Raw genomic sequence first — 13,620 nt, 5'->3', positions numbered from 1 at the left:
GGCGAAATATCAACATTTCCTGGAAAAAAGATGTTGGGTCCCTTGGTCTTCTCTGGTCCGACACTAAGGCGCCATCATGATTTAGTGACCATCACTGCCTGGGTCGTCTGGGATGTTGAAGCGGACTCGCTTGGCGAGCATCTTGGCCTTACAGACTGTAGCCACCTTGTGATCCTGTTGTTTGTGGGATGGTAGAATTGCTATTAATATATATTAGGGACCAAGCCGAAACCGAACAATTTTTGATTGGATGTGAAACAACTTGAGTGCCCGTTTAAAGTTAAAACTTTTGATCCAACACAAAGAAATCTCTCACCTAGAGCTTTCGACCAGTCACTCTGGTCTTCCTCAGTAGACTGACCAGTGTTGACGTCACACTTCAAAGAAGCCACGTGACAAGCTTCACGGGGTCAGTCTACTGAGGAAGACCAGAGTGACTGGTGGAAAGCTCTAGGTGAGAGATTTGTGTTGGATCAAAAGTTTTAACTTTAAACATGTAACTACCAACATAGATGAACTTTCATGATAGAACTTGAGTGCCTTTTTGGGTAGAACAAGGTATAGTCATGCGTCGAAATACAACACCGATGTGCATTTATCAAGTTTGTAGCAATGAAAGTCGCTGCATTTCTAATATCAGTGAGTAGATGGCGTTGTCATACCTGGCGGCGTTCAGCGGCGAGGTTCGCCTCCAGGCGCTTCTCAAGCTGTTTGGTGCTCTGGGATGCTCGTGTAGCGATGGCATCCGCGTCATAGGTTGGAGTGATCTCAAACGCGGTGCTGGTCATCTCTCTCGCCTCCTTCTTGGTCTTGATACCAGCTGCTTTCTCGGCAAACTTCTTTGAAATCATGGCTGTCCTCTTCGCCAACAGCTCCTGTAATGATCGTACAAAAAACGGATGATCAACAATGTACCTGAAATAGCTTTCCTTATTTTTGGTTCTATCCGATCCCCATACTAGTAATCTATGATGTGCTCGTCTGACTCAGTGTTCAATTGTGCCATGTCCACCCGTGTCTTCGGCCAATTCGAGAGTAGGACCATATCCTTACCTGTCTCCTAACTTCCGCGTCACTAAGCTGCTTCTTCAGGTCACCACGGGACTCAGGGCAGCTTTTCTTCACCTTCTCACGTCGCTCCTCTAGTCGCCTCTCCATTTCCTTCTGCCTATCCTGGTGGCGCGGAGGTGTGCCGGGGTTCTCTGTGGGTACCTGGCCGGGTAACAACACACCCTCATCGCGTAGCTGGGCCAGGATATGGTCTGAGGACCTGTCCGGCCGCGGCTGGGACATCACGGGGACCGGGGGACTGGTTACGGGAATCACTGGTGGTTCTGGAACAAAGTTCAACTCGTGAAGCACATCTATCCGTTTAACGTTCAGTCCGTAGGGATGGACGGATTTGTGTCACGTTAGACCACATATGCTAGTGACAATTTTGAACATGTTTTGTTGCTTTCTTTGATAGTTTCCTCAATCAAAAAACATATTACGGTACTAACTCCTGAGCATAGAAAAATGAAGTAGATTGAATCTTCTGGGACATATACGGCCGTCCGCATAAGACTCGGATCTTCTCTTGTGTGCTTGTATGCCCGGCGGTACACAACTCAACCAGGTACACTATAGAGACTGTTACAAAGTTGCCGTAACTTACCAGCTTTCTCCCGGTCCACGGTCTCCTCGGAGTCATCTACAGGATGAACCTTGTTGGGTTTGATATTCAGACAACAGGTGAAAATGGAAAGAATTTTGGACCACATGATCACTGTGTGTCGGACCGTGTCTTGTCGAACGGTGTCTGAAACTTTGTTGTTCTAAACAAAGCTTGGAGATGGAATATGACGTCAGAAACGACGTACGTTCCAGAATGGTTGGCCCATTATTGCGCGAGTACATCCTTTCAACTTTGACCGAAATTACAAACTTGTGATGTATTTGTCTCCGTCGACTCAGGACTTGCTTGAACTAAATTGCCATATTCCGCTTTCATTGCAGCTGAGATGGTCGTATACAAGATTCTTTTTTGACACAACAAAAGTACAGGGACTTTTGTATGGTCTTCTGAACTAGAGATCTAACAAAGCTAAATACATGTGTGGATAACGTCATCTTACGTACAGAGTATATGTATGCGGTAACAAAAAAGGTTTAAATATTCTCTAACATGTGGTTTCTAAGATCGAAACATTCTTTAATGTATTTTCCTATTTGAACACTGTATTAGTTATCCGAGTCCCCTGAGAATGTAGTTGAATTTATCTATGGGATCTAACGTATTGAAATCAATTGAACAAGCGGAAAGAAAAGTGAACAGCAATAGGCGCTTATCACTGTAAAGTGTACAATCCATTATGAAATGGTTGTACGTAGTATGACATGATACAGGGTTCACGTTAATTAACAGTTATATATAGGCGTTGTCGGCCCTCCTGAATTCACCGTTAACTTAAAATGATGTGAACAGCTAATGAAGAATGGGGTTTAACAAGAGTAAAATCAGGTACTTTAGATGTATAAAAAACTGTAGACGACCAGAGTAGGACTCAACCAAGTGAAGACATTAGATAGGCAGGGAGGAAAAATTAAATTAGTTTAAACTAAACCTTAATGAGGCACGGCACAAATAAAAAAAAATGGAGTACAGGGAATATTAACTTTTATTAGGCAGCAACTGGTGATACAATGGTAATTATAAAGTAATACAATGTACCAACTGGTCATTGTTAAGAAATCAAACTTCTGTCCAAAACTCTTATTTTCATGTAGGTTGTGTAAACTTTTAGCTGTCAAACTCTACTGCTCTGGTTAACTATGATACAAACCCATGAATTTTCGAACAACATTAAACGATACTATTTGATGAGCTGTACCATATCATGCAAATTGCAAATATTTTGTATCCTCCAGTGTCCAGTGTCTATGGGTACTTTGATACTTTATAGTGCGATCGGGGGAAAGAATTCAACATAACTTTGTATAAAAACAATTAACTTTTTTTTGTAATAAGGTCTCAAAGAAGAACAAGACCGTTTTTGCGCAGTGCTGTAAATCACAACGGTCAATATATCAAAAACTGGCGAAATATCAACATTTCCTGGAAAAAAACGTTGTTTCCTGAGTGTGTATAAACACAATTCTGGTAAAACGTTTTAAACGTAAACATTTTTTTTGTTTTTTTTTTTTGTTTTTTTGTTTTTTGTTTTTTTAATAAGGTCTCAAAGAAGAACAAGAACGGTTTGCGCACTGCTCTGAATCACAACGGTCTGTAGTTATCATATACTGGCGTAATATCAACATCTCCTGGAAAAAAAGATGTTGGGTCCCTTGGTCTTCTCTGGTCCGACACTAAGGCGCCATCATGATTTAGTGACCATCACTGCCTGGGTCGTCTGGGATGTTGAAGCGGACTCGCTTGACGAGCATCTTGGCCTTACAGACTGTAGCCACCTTGTGGTCCTGTTGTTTGTGGGATGGTAGAATTGCTATTAATATATAGTAGGGACCAAACCGAAACCGAACAATTTTTGATTGGATGTGAAACAACTTGAGTGCCCGTTTAAAGTTAAAACTTTTGATCCAACACAAAGAAATCTCTCACCTAGAGCTTTCGACCAGTCACTCTGGTCTTCCTCAGTAGACTGACCAGTGTTGACGTCACACTTCAAAGAAGCCACGTGACGAGCTTCACGGGGTCAGTCTACTGAGGAAGACCAGAGTGACTGGTGGAAAGCTCTAGGTGAGAGATTTGTGTTGGATCAAAAGTTTTAACTTTAAACATGTAACTACCAACATAGATGAACTTTCATGATAGAACTTGAGTGCCTTTTTGGGTAGAACAAGGTATAGTCATGCGTCAAAATACAACACCGATGTGCATTTATCAAGTTTGTAGCAATGAATTGAATGTCGCTGCATTTCTAATATCAGTGAGTAGATGGCGTTGTCATACCTGGCGGCGTTCAGCGGCGAGGTTCGCCTCCAGGCGCTTCTCAAGCTGTTTGGTGCTCTGGGATGCTCGTGTAGCGATGGCATCCGCGTCATAGGTTGGAGTGATCTCAAACGCGGTGCTGGTCATCTCTCTCGCCTCCTTCTTGGTCTTGATACCAGCTGCTTTCTCGGCAAACTTCTTTGAAATCATGGCTGTCCTCTTCGCCAACAGCTCCTGTAATGATCGTACAAAAAACAGATGATCAACAATGTACCTGAAATAGCTTCCCTTATTTTTGGTTCTATCCGATCCCCATACTAGTAATCTATGATGTGCCCGTCTGACTCAGTGTTCAATTGTGCCATGTCCACCCGTGTCTTCGGCCAAGTCGAGAGTAGGACCATATCCTTACCTGTCTCCTAACTTCCGCGTCACTAAGCTGCTTCTTCAGATCACCACGGGACTCAGGGCAGCTTTTCTTCACCTTCTCACGTCGCTCCTCTAGTCGCCTCTCCATTTCCTTCTGCCTATCCTGGTGGCGCGGAGGAGTACCGGGGTTCTCTGTGGGTACCTGGCCGGGTAACAACACACCCTCATCGCGTAGCTGGGCCAGGATATGGTCTGAGGACCTGTCCGGCCGCGGCTGGGACATCGCGGGGACCGGGGGACTGGTTACGGGAATCACTGGTGGTTCTGGAACAAAGTTCAACTCGTGAAGCACATCTATCCGTTTAACGTTCAGTCCGTAGGGATGGACGGATTTGTGTCACGTTAGACCACATATGCTAGTGACAATTTTGAACATGTTTTGTTGCTTTCTTTGATAGTTTCCTCAATCAAAAAACATATTACGGTACTAACTCCTGAGCATAGAAAAATGAAGTAGACTGAATCTTCTGGGACATGTACGGCACTGACTCGGATCTTCTCTTGTGTGCTTGTGTGCCTGGCCGTACACAACTCAACCAGGTACAATAGAGATTGTTACAAAGTTGCCGTAACTTACCAGCTTTCTCTCGGTCCACGGTCTCTTCGGAGTCATCTCCAGGATGAACCTTGTTGGGTTTGATATTCAGACAACACGTGAAAATGGAAAGAACCTTGGACCACATTGTCACTGTGAGTCGGACCGTGTCTTGTCGAACGGTGTCTGAAACTTTGTTGTTCTAAACAAAGCTTGGAGATGGAATATGACGTCAGAAACGACGTACGTTCCAGAATGGTGGACCGCATTATTGAGCGAGTGCTTCCTTTCACCTTTGACCGAAATTACAAACTTGTGATGTATTTGTCTCCGTCTCAGGGCTTGCTTGAACTAGAGTTAGCATAGCACGGAAACAGATATTTAAGCAAACTTCCCGCAACATGTTAAGAAGTATTTAAGGTGAGAAAATATTTCAGTAGACTTTACGACTTCGTAAAGGCTGCTGAAAGGCAAATTCCGCCTTTCCGTCACCTTTCAGTGCGCTTAAGTACGACGTAAACATATTTCATATCTTTACGCTTCCTTTACAAATCCGTAAAAGTTGTCGGCCCTCCTGAATTCACCGTTAACTTAAAAGGATGTGAACAGCTAAGGAAGAATGAGGCTTAACAAGAGTAGAATCTGGTAGTTTAGATGTATTAAAAAACTGTAGACAACCAGAGTAGGACTCAACCAAGTAAAGACGTTAGATAGGCAGGGAGGAAAACTTAAAACTAAACCTTAGCAAGACAGGGCACTAAATAAAAAATTCGACTTTTTTCATATTTGGCTGTATGTTCACTCACAAAAACACGTTTAAGTTTCGTCGTCATTTTTATTGCAACTTGAATGACCATCCTGCCAATTACAGAATTTGAAATGCCTGTCAATAGTGGCAAAATCCTGTCTATAACAGAACTTCAGAAGAAAATGCACTGTTGACAGGGTGATCTTGTCAAAACTGCACAAAAATCTGTCAATAGTACAACATTTTCTGTTATAATTTGACAGAATTATCCTGTCAATAGCCATTCCCATGAAATTGCAGGTAACGCTATTGTCGCAAAACCACAACACATGACGTCATCTGCCGCAAAATGCCAGGTAGGTCCAAAGTTCACCCATCCAACATGGCGGCGTATCGGGTCGGAAAGTGTTTGGAGTTGCGAGACCTCATAGACTTGGAGTCCGAGGGACACTTCTACCAACAATACTTCCTCCTGAGCTCCGTCCTCAAGCAGATCAACCACCTGAGAGAGGAGGGGAGCTTCTGCGACGTGATTTTGAGGATCCGGAACCGAGAATTTCGCGCGCACCGTCTGATTTTGTCGGCGTATAGTGACTATTTTCGCTCGATGTTCAGCAGTTTTTGGGCGGAGAGTGGTCAAGCAGTGGTCAACCTACAGGACGACTACGTCACCCCGGACGCTCTTGAGGCCGTTCTGAAGTTCATGTACACCACAGAGGTGGATATCACGGCAGAAAACCTGTGTAGTATCCTCCTAGCCGCTGACCATCTCCAAGTCAAAACTTTGACGCAGAAAGTCGACCAGTACTTGCAGGAACGGTTCCAGAACGACCCTGGTGGATTCGGTGTCGACGAATACATCGAGATTTTGATCTTGTCCGAGCGATTCCAGCTGAATGCCAGCTTTGACGCCGAGCAGCATGCGGCACTCAAGTTCCTAGAACTGTCGAGGTAATTAAAAACAGACCATCATTTTCCTGATGTGTATAGTGTTTTTGTTATGACGCAGTCTTTGTGGGCGTGGCGCACTCGGTGCATGCATTTGATGTTAATGTAATTAGTACACTTTCCTGTTTTTCCAGTGCAAGCCCCCACGTTGTCAGTCACTCATGTAAATTGTATTGGCTCTTTTAATCCACACTGTCATCATTTAATTATAACTAGATGTAGAACATTTAATTAGTGTTAGGCCATGTTGATTTGATTACATGGATGACATCCTCTTGGAAACCCAAAACTGATGCAAGCGTGTGAATAAAAAAGTTTGTCAAAAAAAGCCTTCATTATGAAATCTACATGGTCAAGAAAGTTGAACAAATGACACGGGGTAGGGTATGGCAAATAATCTACTACTAGTATTCAATTCAATTCATTTCTTTACATTTTGCGTCTTTTTCGTTTGTTTTTGGCATTCTACAACATTGGTATCGTTTTCCAATATTTTTTTTGTCCAACATACAGTGTACTTTTGCTCATTTTGCAACTGTTTTGTACGATTTACAGCAATGTTGAAAATTTTTTTTTTTGGAAACGGCCAAAAATTCATGTGCGCGTGGATGTCATCCATATAATCAAATCAACATGGCCTAAGCCTTACTGTTGATCAATTGATTGATTGATTGGTTACTACACAGGAAAGAAGACTTCTATGAGCTGCTGACAGTTGAAGCCCTGGAGGCCATCCTTGCGCTGGTAAACCCTCTGCACCCATTCGCACAGCAGATCATGCGCAACATGAGGGGCAGTGTGTGGGGGCCCGAGTGGGAGCCTGTCTCACAGACACAGGTAAAGTGTTCTGTCATAAAAATCTTAAAAAGACACCACAGAACTGGAGAAGTAACATTTGCAAAGCAAATGCATAATGTGTACCTTCGGACATGGTCTGCTCTGTTAATTCTTACTCAAACACATTCATATATATGGTGACAGGAGTCTAAATCCTCCTGCTATAAAATTGCAACACTAGTTACCATGGTGACAGATGTCTGGTTCAGGTCATTGACCTTACTTGTTTGGAGAAGAAGAGGAAACTGAGCAAAAACAATGTTTTCTTTCTGTAAACATAAATATAGTATCCCACATGTATCAAGGACTATACTGCAAATGTACAAAAATTAGAAACATAGATGTCACAACACACCAAGTGCTTTTTTGTAAAAAGTACATAATAAGATTTAACAAAGAATGAATAAAATACTAGTAAATAGATAACGCAACATCTACATGTAGGTTCAATCATGCTCTTTGGAATGACACTGCCAAACTTTTCAACTTGCAATCGTTACAATGCTCTAAATTTTACAACAATAGACCAATCCTGAAGCCTCCGTCAAAGCAAAGAAATGCAAATATTTGATGGACATGCAGCCGCGCTCTCATTGGTCTAGCCAGTAATTGTCACTCTCTCATTGGTTGAACTTCTAATTGTGTTTCGGGATTGGTCTATTAAGTAAGGGTTCTATTTCCCAGGTTTTCCAGGCTCTGTCATTGGTCAAGCCAGCAATTGTCACCCTCTCATTGGCTGAACTTCTCATTGTGTTTTGGGATTGGTCTATTAAGTAAGCTCTGTTTCGCAGGTTTTCCAGGTTCTTCTGAAGTGGATTGACCATGACAGGAAACAGCGTGTGGAACTGGCGGCGAGACTGCTCCACAAAATCAACCTGGACTCTGTGGACCCACGGGACCTGCGCACGGCCAAGAAGAAACTCCAGGTAAAACTAACTACAGTCAAACCTGTCCAAGCCGGCCACCTATAGGGGACCAAAGAAAAGTGGTCACCTTGGACAGGTGGTGTCTTTGAAGAGGGTCGCCTCGCAACATGACAGAGACGTAAATGGTTTCCAAGTCGAGATGTTTTGATATCAAAGCTGTAAGCATCTTCAGTTCTGTGGTGAATGCATGTGGGGAGGGGGGCACATGGAACAATTTGCCTCAAACAAAAGCATCATCCAGCAGTCTGGTTTCTCCATTATTTTTCATTAGTTATCATCAATAATCAACATGATCAAAAATGATGTGGTCACCATGGACAGGTATCGGGCCTTGGACCCAACTCAGGGCGGTTGCGGTCGTGTTGGCCAGGTGGTCACCTTGGACAGGTTGTTTTAATGCTTGTGTCAATGGGGAAAAATTTTGGGACCGAGAAAAAGCGGTCACCATGGGCAGGTGACAAGCTTGAAGAGGTAGTCACCTTGACAGGTTTGACTGTGCATATACATAGTTATCCTAGGAGGGGTTGTCTGTACTAAGGACTTACACATTTAAACTTCATGAAACTTGACTTGCGAATGTATAGTTGGACTTGTTTCCAACAACCACAGGAATGAGGAGAAATGCTTGTGGACTGGATGTGGTTGCTTCATAAAGTAGTTTAGCATTTAGTACTACGTAGTTTTAGATTTATTGTTGGTATGTATGTATGTATGTAGTATGAATTCAGCTTATTGACAGAATGTACTGCACCTGCATGAAACCTGTAATGTATATTGTGCATAGCACTTTGGCAGAACGTCTCTTTTAAGATTGCATTCAGATATTTAAGGATGACATCCCGTCTCTAGTTCTCAAATGTTGTATCAGAAAATATGACATCTGATTCTGAAACAGACAAAATTCTCATGCAATGTTGTCCAAACCAATGAAAAGTAAACCAAATGCAATGAAAATTGTGAAAAATTTGCACAAATACAGTACATTCTGTTGATGAACTGTATTTGTTGATGTACAGTTGATGTACAGTTGCATACTCATGCATATGGATGATATGATAAAAGGCACATGTAGCACTACTCTAGCACAGTTTCAATATTACAAACACAGTCTAATGATGATGCCTCAGCATATGCATGTTGTGTAAAACTGTGCTTGCATTTGTTGGTCTGGTGTACATAGGAGGTGCCAGAGTGTGTGTGCATGCTGCACCAGGCTATAGTGGAGGTGTATGGTGAGGAGGCAGACTCCCCCCTCCCCAGTCTGGACCAACTGGACATCTCTCTGTCCACTCTGGACATGGCACAGTACTGTCCAGTGGCAGGGAATCAGGTGGGACAAACCCCAGGCTTTAAATTAGTTTGGCTGTAGTAAATACAAATACAATTTGTATACGCAAGTTTTACCTGTCACCAATACTTTAGTGCAGGTGAAATTGGAGCTTTACAGGTATTTTTTTTACATGCCTTGGACCTTGCTGCATTGAACCGTTCATAAAACCAGTTTGCAATAGTAGGGTCACATATGGCCAGTAGTGGCCCTAAAAATAAAATGCCTTGCAGTCTTTGTAGAGGCATATATAATAAATTATTATATATATACTTATATATAGATTACAAGTTTCAAAATCTTACTGCCAGGAACAGTTTTGAACATTGTTTTTGATGGACTTCGGAATTGGTTTGGCTCAAGGTAACTTGAAACTGAAAGAGTTCCCAGTATATCCCTTATGGTATACTCACTCTCTTGTTCATTTGTTTAAAGTCCTGTGTATTTGTTCTGTGGTTGCAGGTGTTGTTAGCCATGGGAGGATACAGCCCCAATGCTCACTACTACGACCCTGTACAGAAGGACTGGTTCTCCCTGCCCAAGCTGCTGTACCCGTGGAAGACCTGCCTTACCGAGGTCTGTCTGCATCTGTATCTGTATAGCCGGTATAACCGCCATTCGGCGTAACACACCAGCTTCTGTATCTGTATAGCCGGTATAACCGCCCTTCGGCGTAACACACCAGCTTCTGTATCTGTATAGCCGGTATAACCGTCCTTTGGTGTAACACACCAGCTTCTGTATCTGTATAGCCGGTATAACCGCCCTTCGGCGTGACACACCAGCTTCTGTATCTGTATAGCCGGTATAACCGTCCTTTGGTGTAACACACCAGCTTCTGTATCTGTATAGCCGGTATGACCACCCTTTGCCTTAACACACCAGCTTCACAGGCATGCGGTGTGGCAGCAGCTGGCTATATTATACCGATTGACTTGTTACACCTAACCCTTGAACATCTAACTCTACACATTGTTGATGATAATGCTCCTACTGTACTTGGTGACAGCAAGTTCCACTCTGCGATAGTTCTAGGAAAGAATGAATTCTTGAGCACCTTAATCCTTGGTTGATAACTCTGGTACTTGAAGGCATGGCTACAATTGTATTTCTTGTTCTCAGGTCGGCGACTGTCGCTGTAACCCTTCCCTCCTCTGCGTGGGAGATTCCATCTACGTGTTCGGGGGGGAGACCAGCAGTGGGCTGGGCGTGCAGGAGAACCTGCGGTACAACATCTCCACCAACAGCTGGGACGAGATCCCGCGAGTCGGCTACCACTTCCGCCCTGCGTGTGTCCTGCTGGGCGACTGTATCTATTTGATCTCCTCGCATCACAGCTTCAAGTTACACGTCCCGTCCCTTCTGTGGAGCGAGGTCTCGCACCAGCCGCACGAACTGAAGGACACCGCCGTCGCCGCGTACCGGGGGCGGATCTACGTCATCGGGGGGACGGAAGAGCCGCCCGACAGCGCCGTGCAGGACAGGGTTCAGGTGTATGACCCGGAAACGGACACCTGGACGGACCAGGCGCCCACGCGGAGAAAGCACAGCCACGCCGCCGCGCTGGTCATCAATGATCAACTGTACATCGCGGGCGGGCTGACCCCTAGCGTAACGGACAACGGTGAGATGATGAACTCGCAGAACGTGGAAGTGTACGATGAACAGTTGCTGGATTGGACGCTCGTCCCGCAGCCAAACGTGGCGGCAAACAACCTGGGAGCCTTCCAGATCGGACAGAGACTCTACTTCATGTTGGGTCGGGAGTGTTTCGACACGGGGGTAGACATTCCGGAAGACGAGGCGTACGCCCTCGACGCGTGGACTGACGTCAAGTCGTTTGAGTTCGGTGCCTCGGTGGTGTGCTGCAATGTGGATGTGGACGTCCTCATGTGATATACCAACCATTTTCTCGTCCAGAGAAAATATAGACAGAATCAATCAGAGATGGCAACATGGTGATATTTTTGTACCAGTAGCAATGCTTGGCACACCAAGTGTGGCAGAGTCGTTGAGTTTCCAAATCGAAGCTACTGCATGGTCACCCTGTGGTTGGATAACGCATTGCAAAGCATGTCGGTTGTCATGTATTGGGCCAGGAAATCCTACCTGCATATGCAGGTTAGTGCAGGTAAAAGTGGAGCCGTGCAGGAATTTCTGATGTCTACCTGCACCAGTCCAAAATCCATCCTGAAATGCAGATCACATAGGATATAAGTTGGCCTCAAGTCCACATTTTTCTGTGGCCTAAAAAGTACAAAATGTTGTTGTTACAAAACGTACCTGCACCAGTGCAGGTATCTAGAAAAACGGATGTCATGTACCTGTACATGTGTATTTGTAAAGTAAAGCCCTGATCACAATCCGCCATACATGCTTTTTGTCCGTATGTTTTTTGGGAGGCCACGTCTGCTACGTTTTTTCTGAAAACGTGGGGAAGTAGTGGCGTCTACGCACGTCACTCGCACGGTTGTGCAAAGTGTAAGAGTGTGGTCTGCACGCCACGTCTGGCCATGAGCGGTTGCGTGCATCGTTCATTGCACAAGTGGTGAGTTGTACGTGCTTACAACATACGATCTCTGTGCGATTGCAACTTTACCGTAAGGAGGCCGTACTCACACGTGCTTCTTCCGTACGGTACGTACGGGGCACCCGCATCGCCCGTACTCGCACATGTGTGGTGAATCCGCAGACCGCATGCAGAAAAAGTTTTTCATGCACTTAAAGTTCTACGGCATGTCTGCATGCTCCCAAATCCGTAAGATTCCGTACGGAGGTGGTACTCACCACGCACGGATGCCCTACGTTTGCCCACATTTTTGCACATAGACAGCACACAGAAGCACATACAGCGGGTTGTGACCAAGGCTTAACAGAGCTTTTGTTGCACAAGGGTGTTAGTCTCTAGTAGCAGTATTTAAAAAGAGCATTCAACTATTGACAAACTTGGCCACACAGTACAGCCATTTTAACCTTCTTCCTGCTACCCAGTCTTGTATACAAAACAAATTTGGTGCCTAAAAGGTACCACAGCAGGAAGAAGGTTAAACAGCAGTTTTTAAACTAACTATTCATTATACATGTATAATTGAAATGTGGTGTATTTAAATTGTGTTATATTTAAACTGTCGTTCGAAAGTGTATCCATACACTTTATTCTTTGTAAATACAGTTTTGATCTGTTTTTCCAATTGTAAAGAAGACATTCCATGAAGAGTTCCATTTCTTCATTTGTATATTTTGTTTAAAGTTATGCATGAAATCAGTTATTTATGATTGTGCAATATACATATTAACATCAGCAATCGGCAGCTTCATAAAAACACGATAGGTTTGAACATGATTTTTTTTTTAGATAATACATGTACAATGTTTGTGTTTGAGGAAATGTGATTTGGTGAATAAGGTTGTGGATTAAATAAGCTTCCGGTAAGGCCATGTTGATTTAATTATATGGATGACGTCCTCTGGAAACCTCAAAACTGATGCGAACATGCAAATACAAAAAAAGTTTGGCAAAAAAAATTTCCTTCATTATGAAATCTAAGTGGTCATAAAGGTCGAAATAAATGACTAAACACACAGAGTATGGTATGGCGAATTACTATAGTATAACACTCTGCATTTTCATTTCTTCACATTTTCCTCTTTTCCTGAATTGATTTTGGCATTCTATGACATTAGTATCGTTTTCCAATACTATGGAACAGTATGGTCGAAAACTTATTTTTTTATGGAAACGGAAGAAAATCCATGCGCGCGTAGATGTCATCTATATAATCAAATCAACATGGCCTAACCATGTAAAATAGCCCTTTCATTCATACATTTCTTTCGAAAACAGGTAAATGAATCTTTACTGTACATTTGGTGACAAGTTGAAGTTTTAAAACATGACGCAGCTCAAACGTCGAAAATATGGACCAAATTTGTAAAATT

At 43.4% G+C, this 13,620-nt stretch overlaps 3 protein-coding genes across 3 annotated transcripts in view; 1 reads left to right on the top strand and 2 right to left on the bottom strand.

The window, feature by feature from the left end:
- LOC109473482 overlaps positions 1-1,538 on the bottom strand; it is a 2,018-nt gene extending 480 nt beyond the window's left edge. The window contains exons 1-3 of the mRNA XM_019773343.1: positions 1,054-1,538; positions 663-875; positions 33-174 (exon numbers count right to left, since the gene is read on the bottom strand). Coding sequence (XP_019628902.1) covers positions 82-174; positions 663-875; positions 1,054-1,293 — 546 coding nt within the window. The 5' untranslated portion in view covers positions 1,294-1,538 and the 3' untranslated portion in view covers positions 33-81. The remainder of the gene's footprint in view (positions 1-32; positions 175-662; positions 876-1,053) is intronic.
- A 1,661-nt stretch (positions 1,539-3,199) lies between these two features.
- On the bottom strand, positions 3,200-4,611 carry LOC109473487. The gene is made up of 3 exons (XM_019773347.1): positions 4,344-4,611; positions 3,953-4,165; positions 3,200-3,459 (listed from the first exon to the last, which is right to left on the bottom strand). Exons 1-3 carry the CDS (start codon positions 4,581-4,583, stop codon positions 3,367-3,369), a joined length of 546 nt encoding a protein of 181 aa, XP_019628906.1. The 5' UTR covers positions 4,584-4,611; the 3' UTR covers positions 3,200-3,366.
- Positions 4,612-5,975: 1,364 nt separating this feature from the next.
- On the top strand, positions 5,976-12,080 carry LOC109474055 (kelch-like protein 12). The gene is made up of 6 exons (XM_019774271.1): positions 5,976-6,594; positions 7,278-7,428; positions 8,220-8,354; positions 9,535-9,684; positions 10,144-10,257; positions 10,804-12,080. Exons 1-6 carry the CDS (start codon positions 5,993-5,995, stop codon positions 11,575-11,577), a joined length of 1,926 nt encoding a protein of 641 aa, XP_019629830.1. The 5' UTR covers positions 5,976-5,992; the 3' UTR covers positions 11,578-12,080.
- The last annotated feature ends 1,540 nt before the right edge of the window (positions 12,081-13,620 follow it).

This window comes from Branchiostoma belcheri, unplaced genomic scaffold, assembly GCF_001625305.1.
Source record: "Branchiostoma belcheri isolate BF01 breed outbred unplaced genomic scaffold, Haploidv18h27 scaffold3, whole genome shotgun sequence".
NCBI classification, from domain to species: Eukaryota; Metazoa; Chordata; class Leptocardii; order Amphioxiformes; family Branchiostomatidae; genus Branchiostoma; species Branchiostoma belcheri.
The sequence above is the reverse complement of the archived record's forward strand: the minus strand, read 5'-3'. Positions and strand labels throughout refer to the sequence as shown.

Bases quoted from the DNA above. Each gene is read 5' to 3' on its own strand.
- LOC109474055 (XM_019774271.1), top strand. From the start codon at position 5,993: ATGCCAGGTAGGTCCAAAGTTCACCCATCCAACATGGCGGCGTATCGG. The intron at 7,429-8,219 runs GTAAAGTGTTCT...TCTGTTTCGCAG, and splicing joins AGCCTGTCTCACAGACACAG to GTTTTCCAGGTTCTTCTGAA. The intron at 8,355-9,534 runs GTAAAACTAACT...TGGTGTACATAG, and splicing joins CGGCCAAGAAGAAACTCCAG to GAGGTGCCAGAGTGTGTGTG.
- LOC109473487 (XM_019773347.1), bottom strand. From the start codon at position 4,583: ATGTCCCAGCCGCGGCCGGACAGGTCCTCAGACCATATCCTGGCCCAG. The intron at 4,166-4,343 runs GTAAGGATATGG...CGATCATTACAG, and splicing joins ACGCGGAAGTTAGGAGACAG to GAGCTGTTGGCGAAGAGGAC. The intron at 3,460-3,952 runs GTATGACAACGC...CACAAACAACAG, and splicing joins TCGCCGCTGAACGCCGCCAG to GACCACAAGGTGGCTACAGT.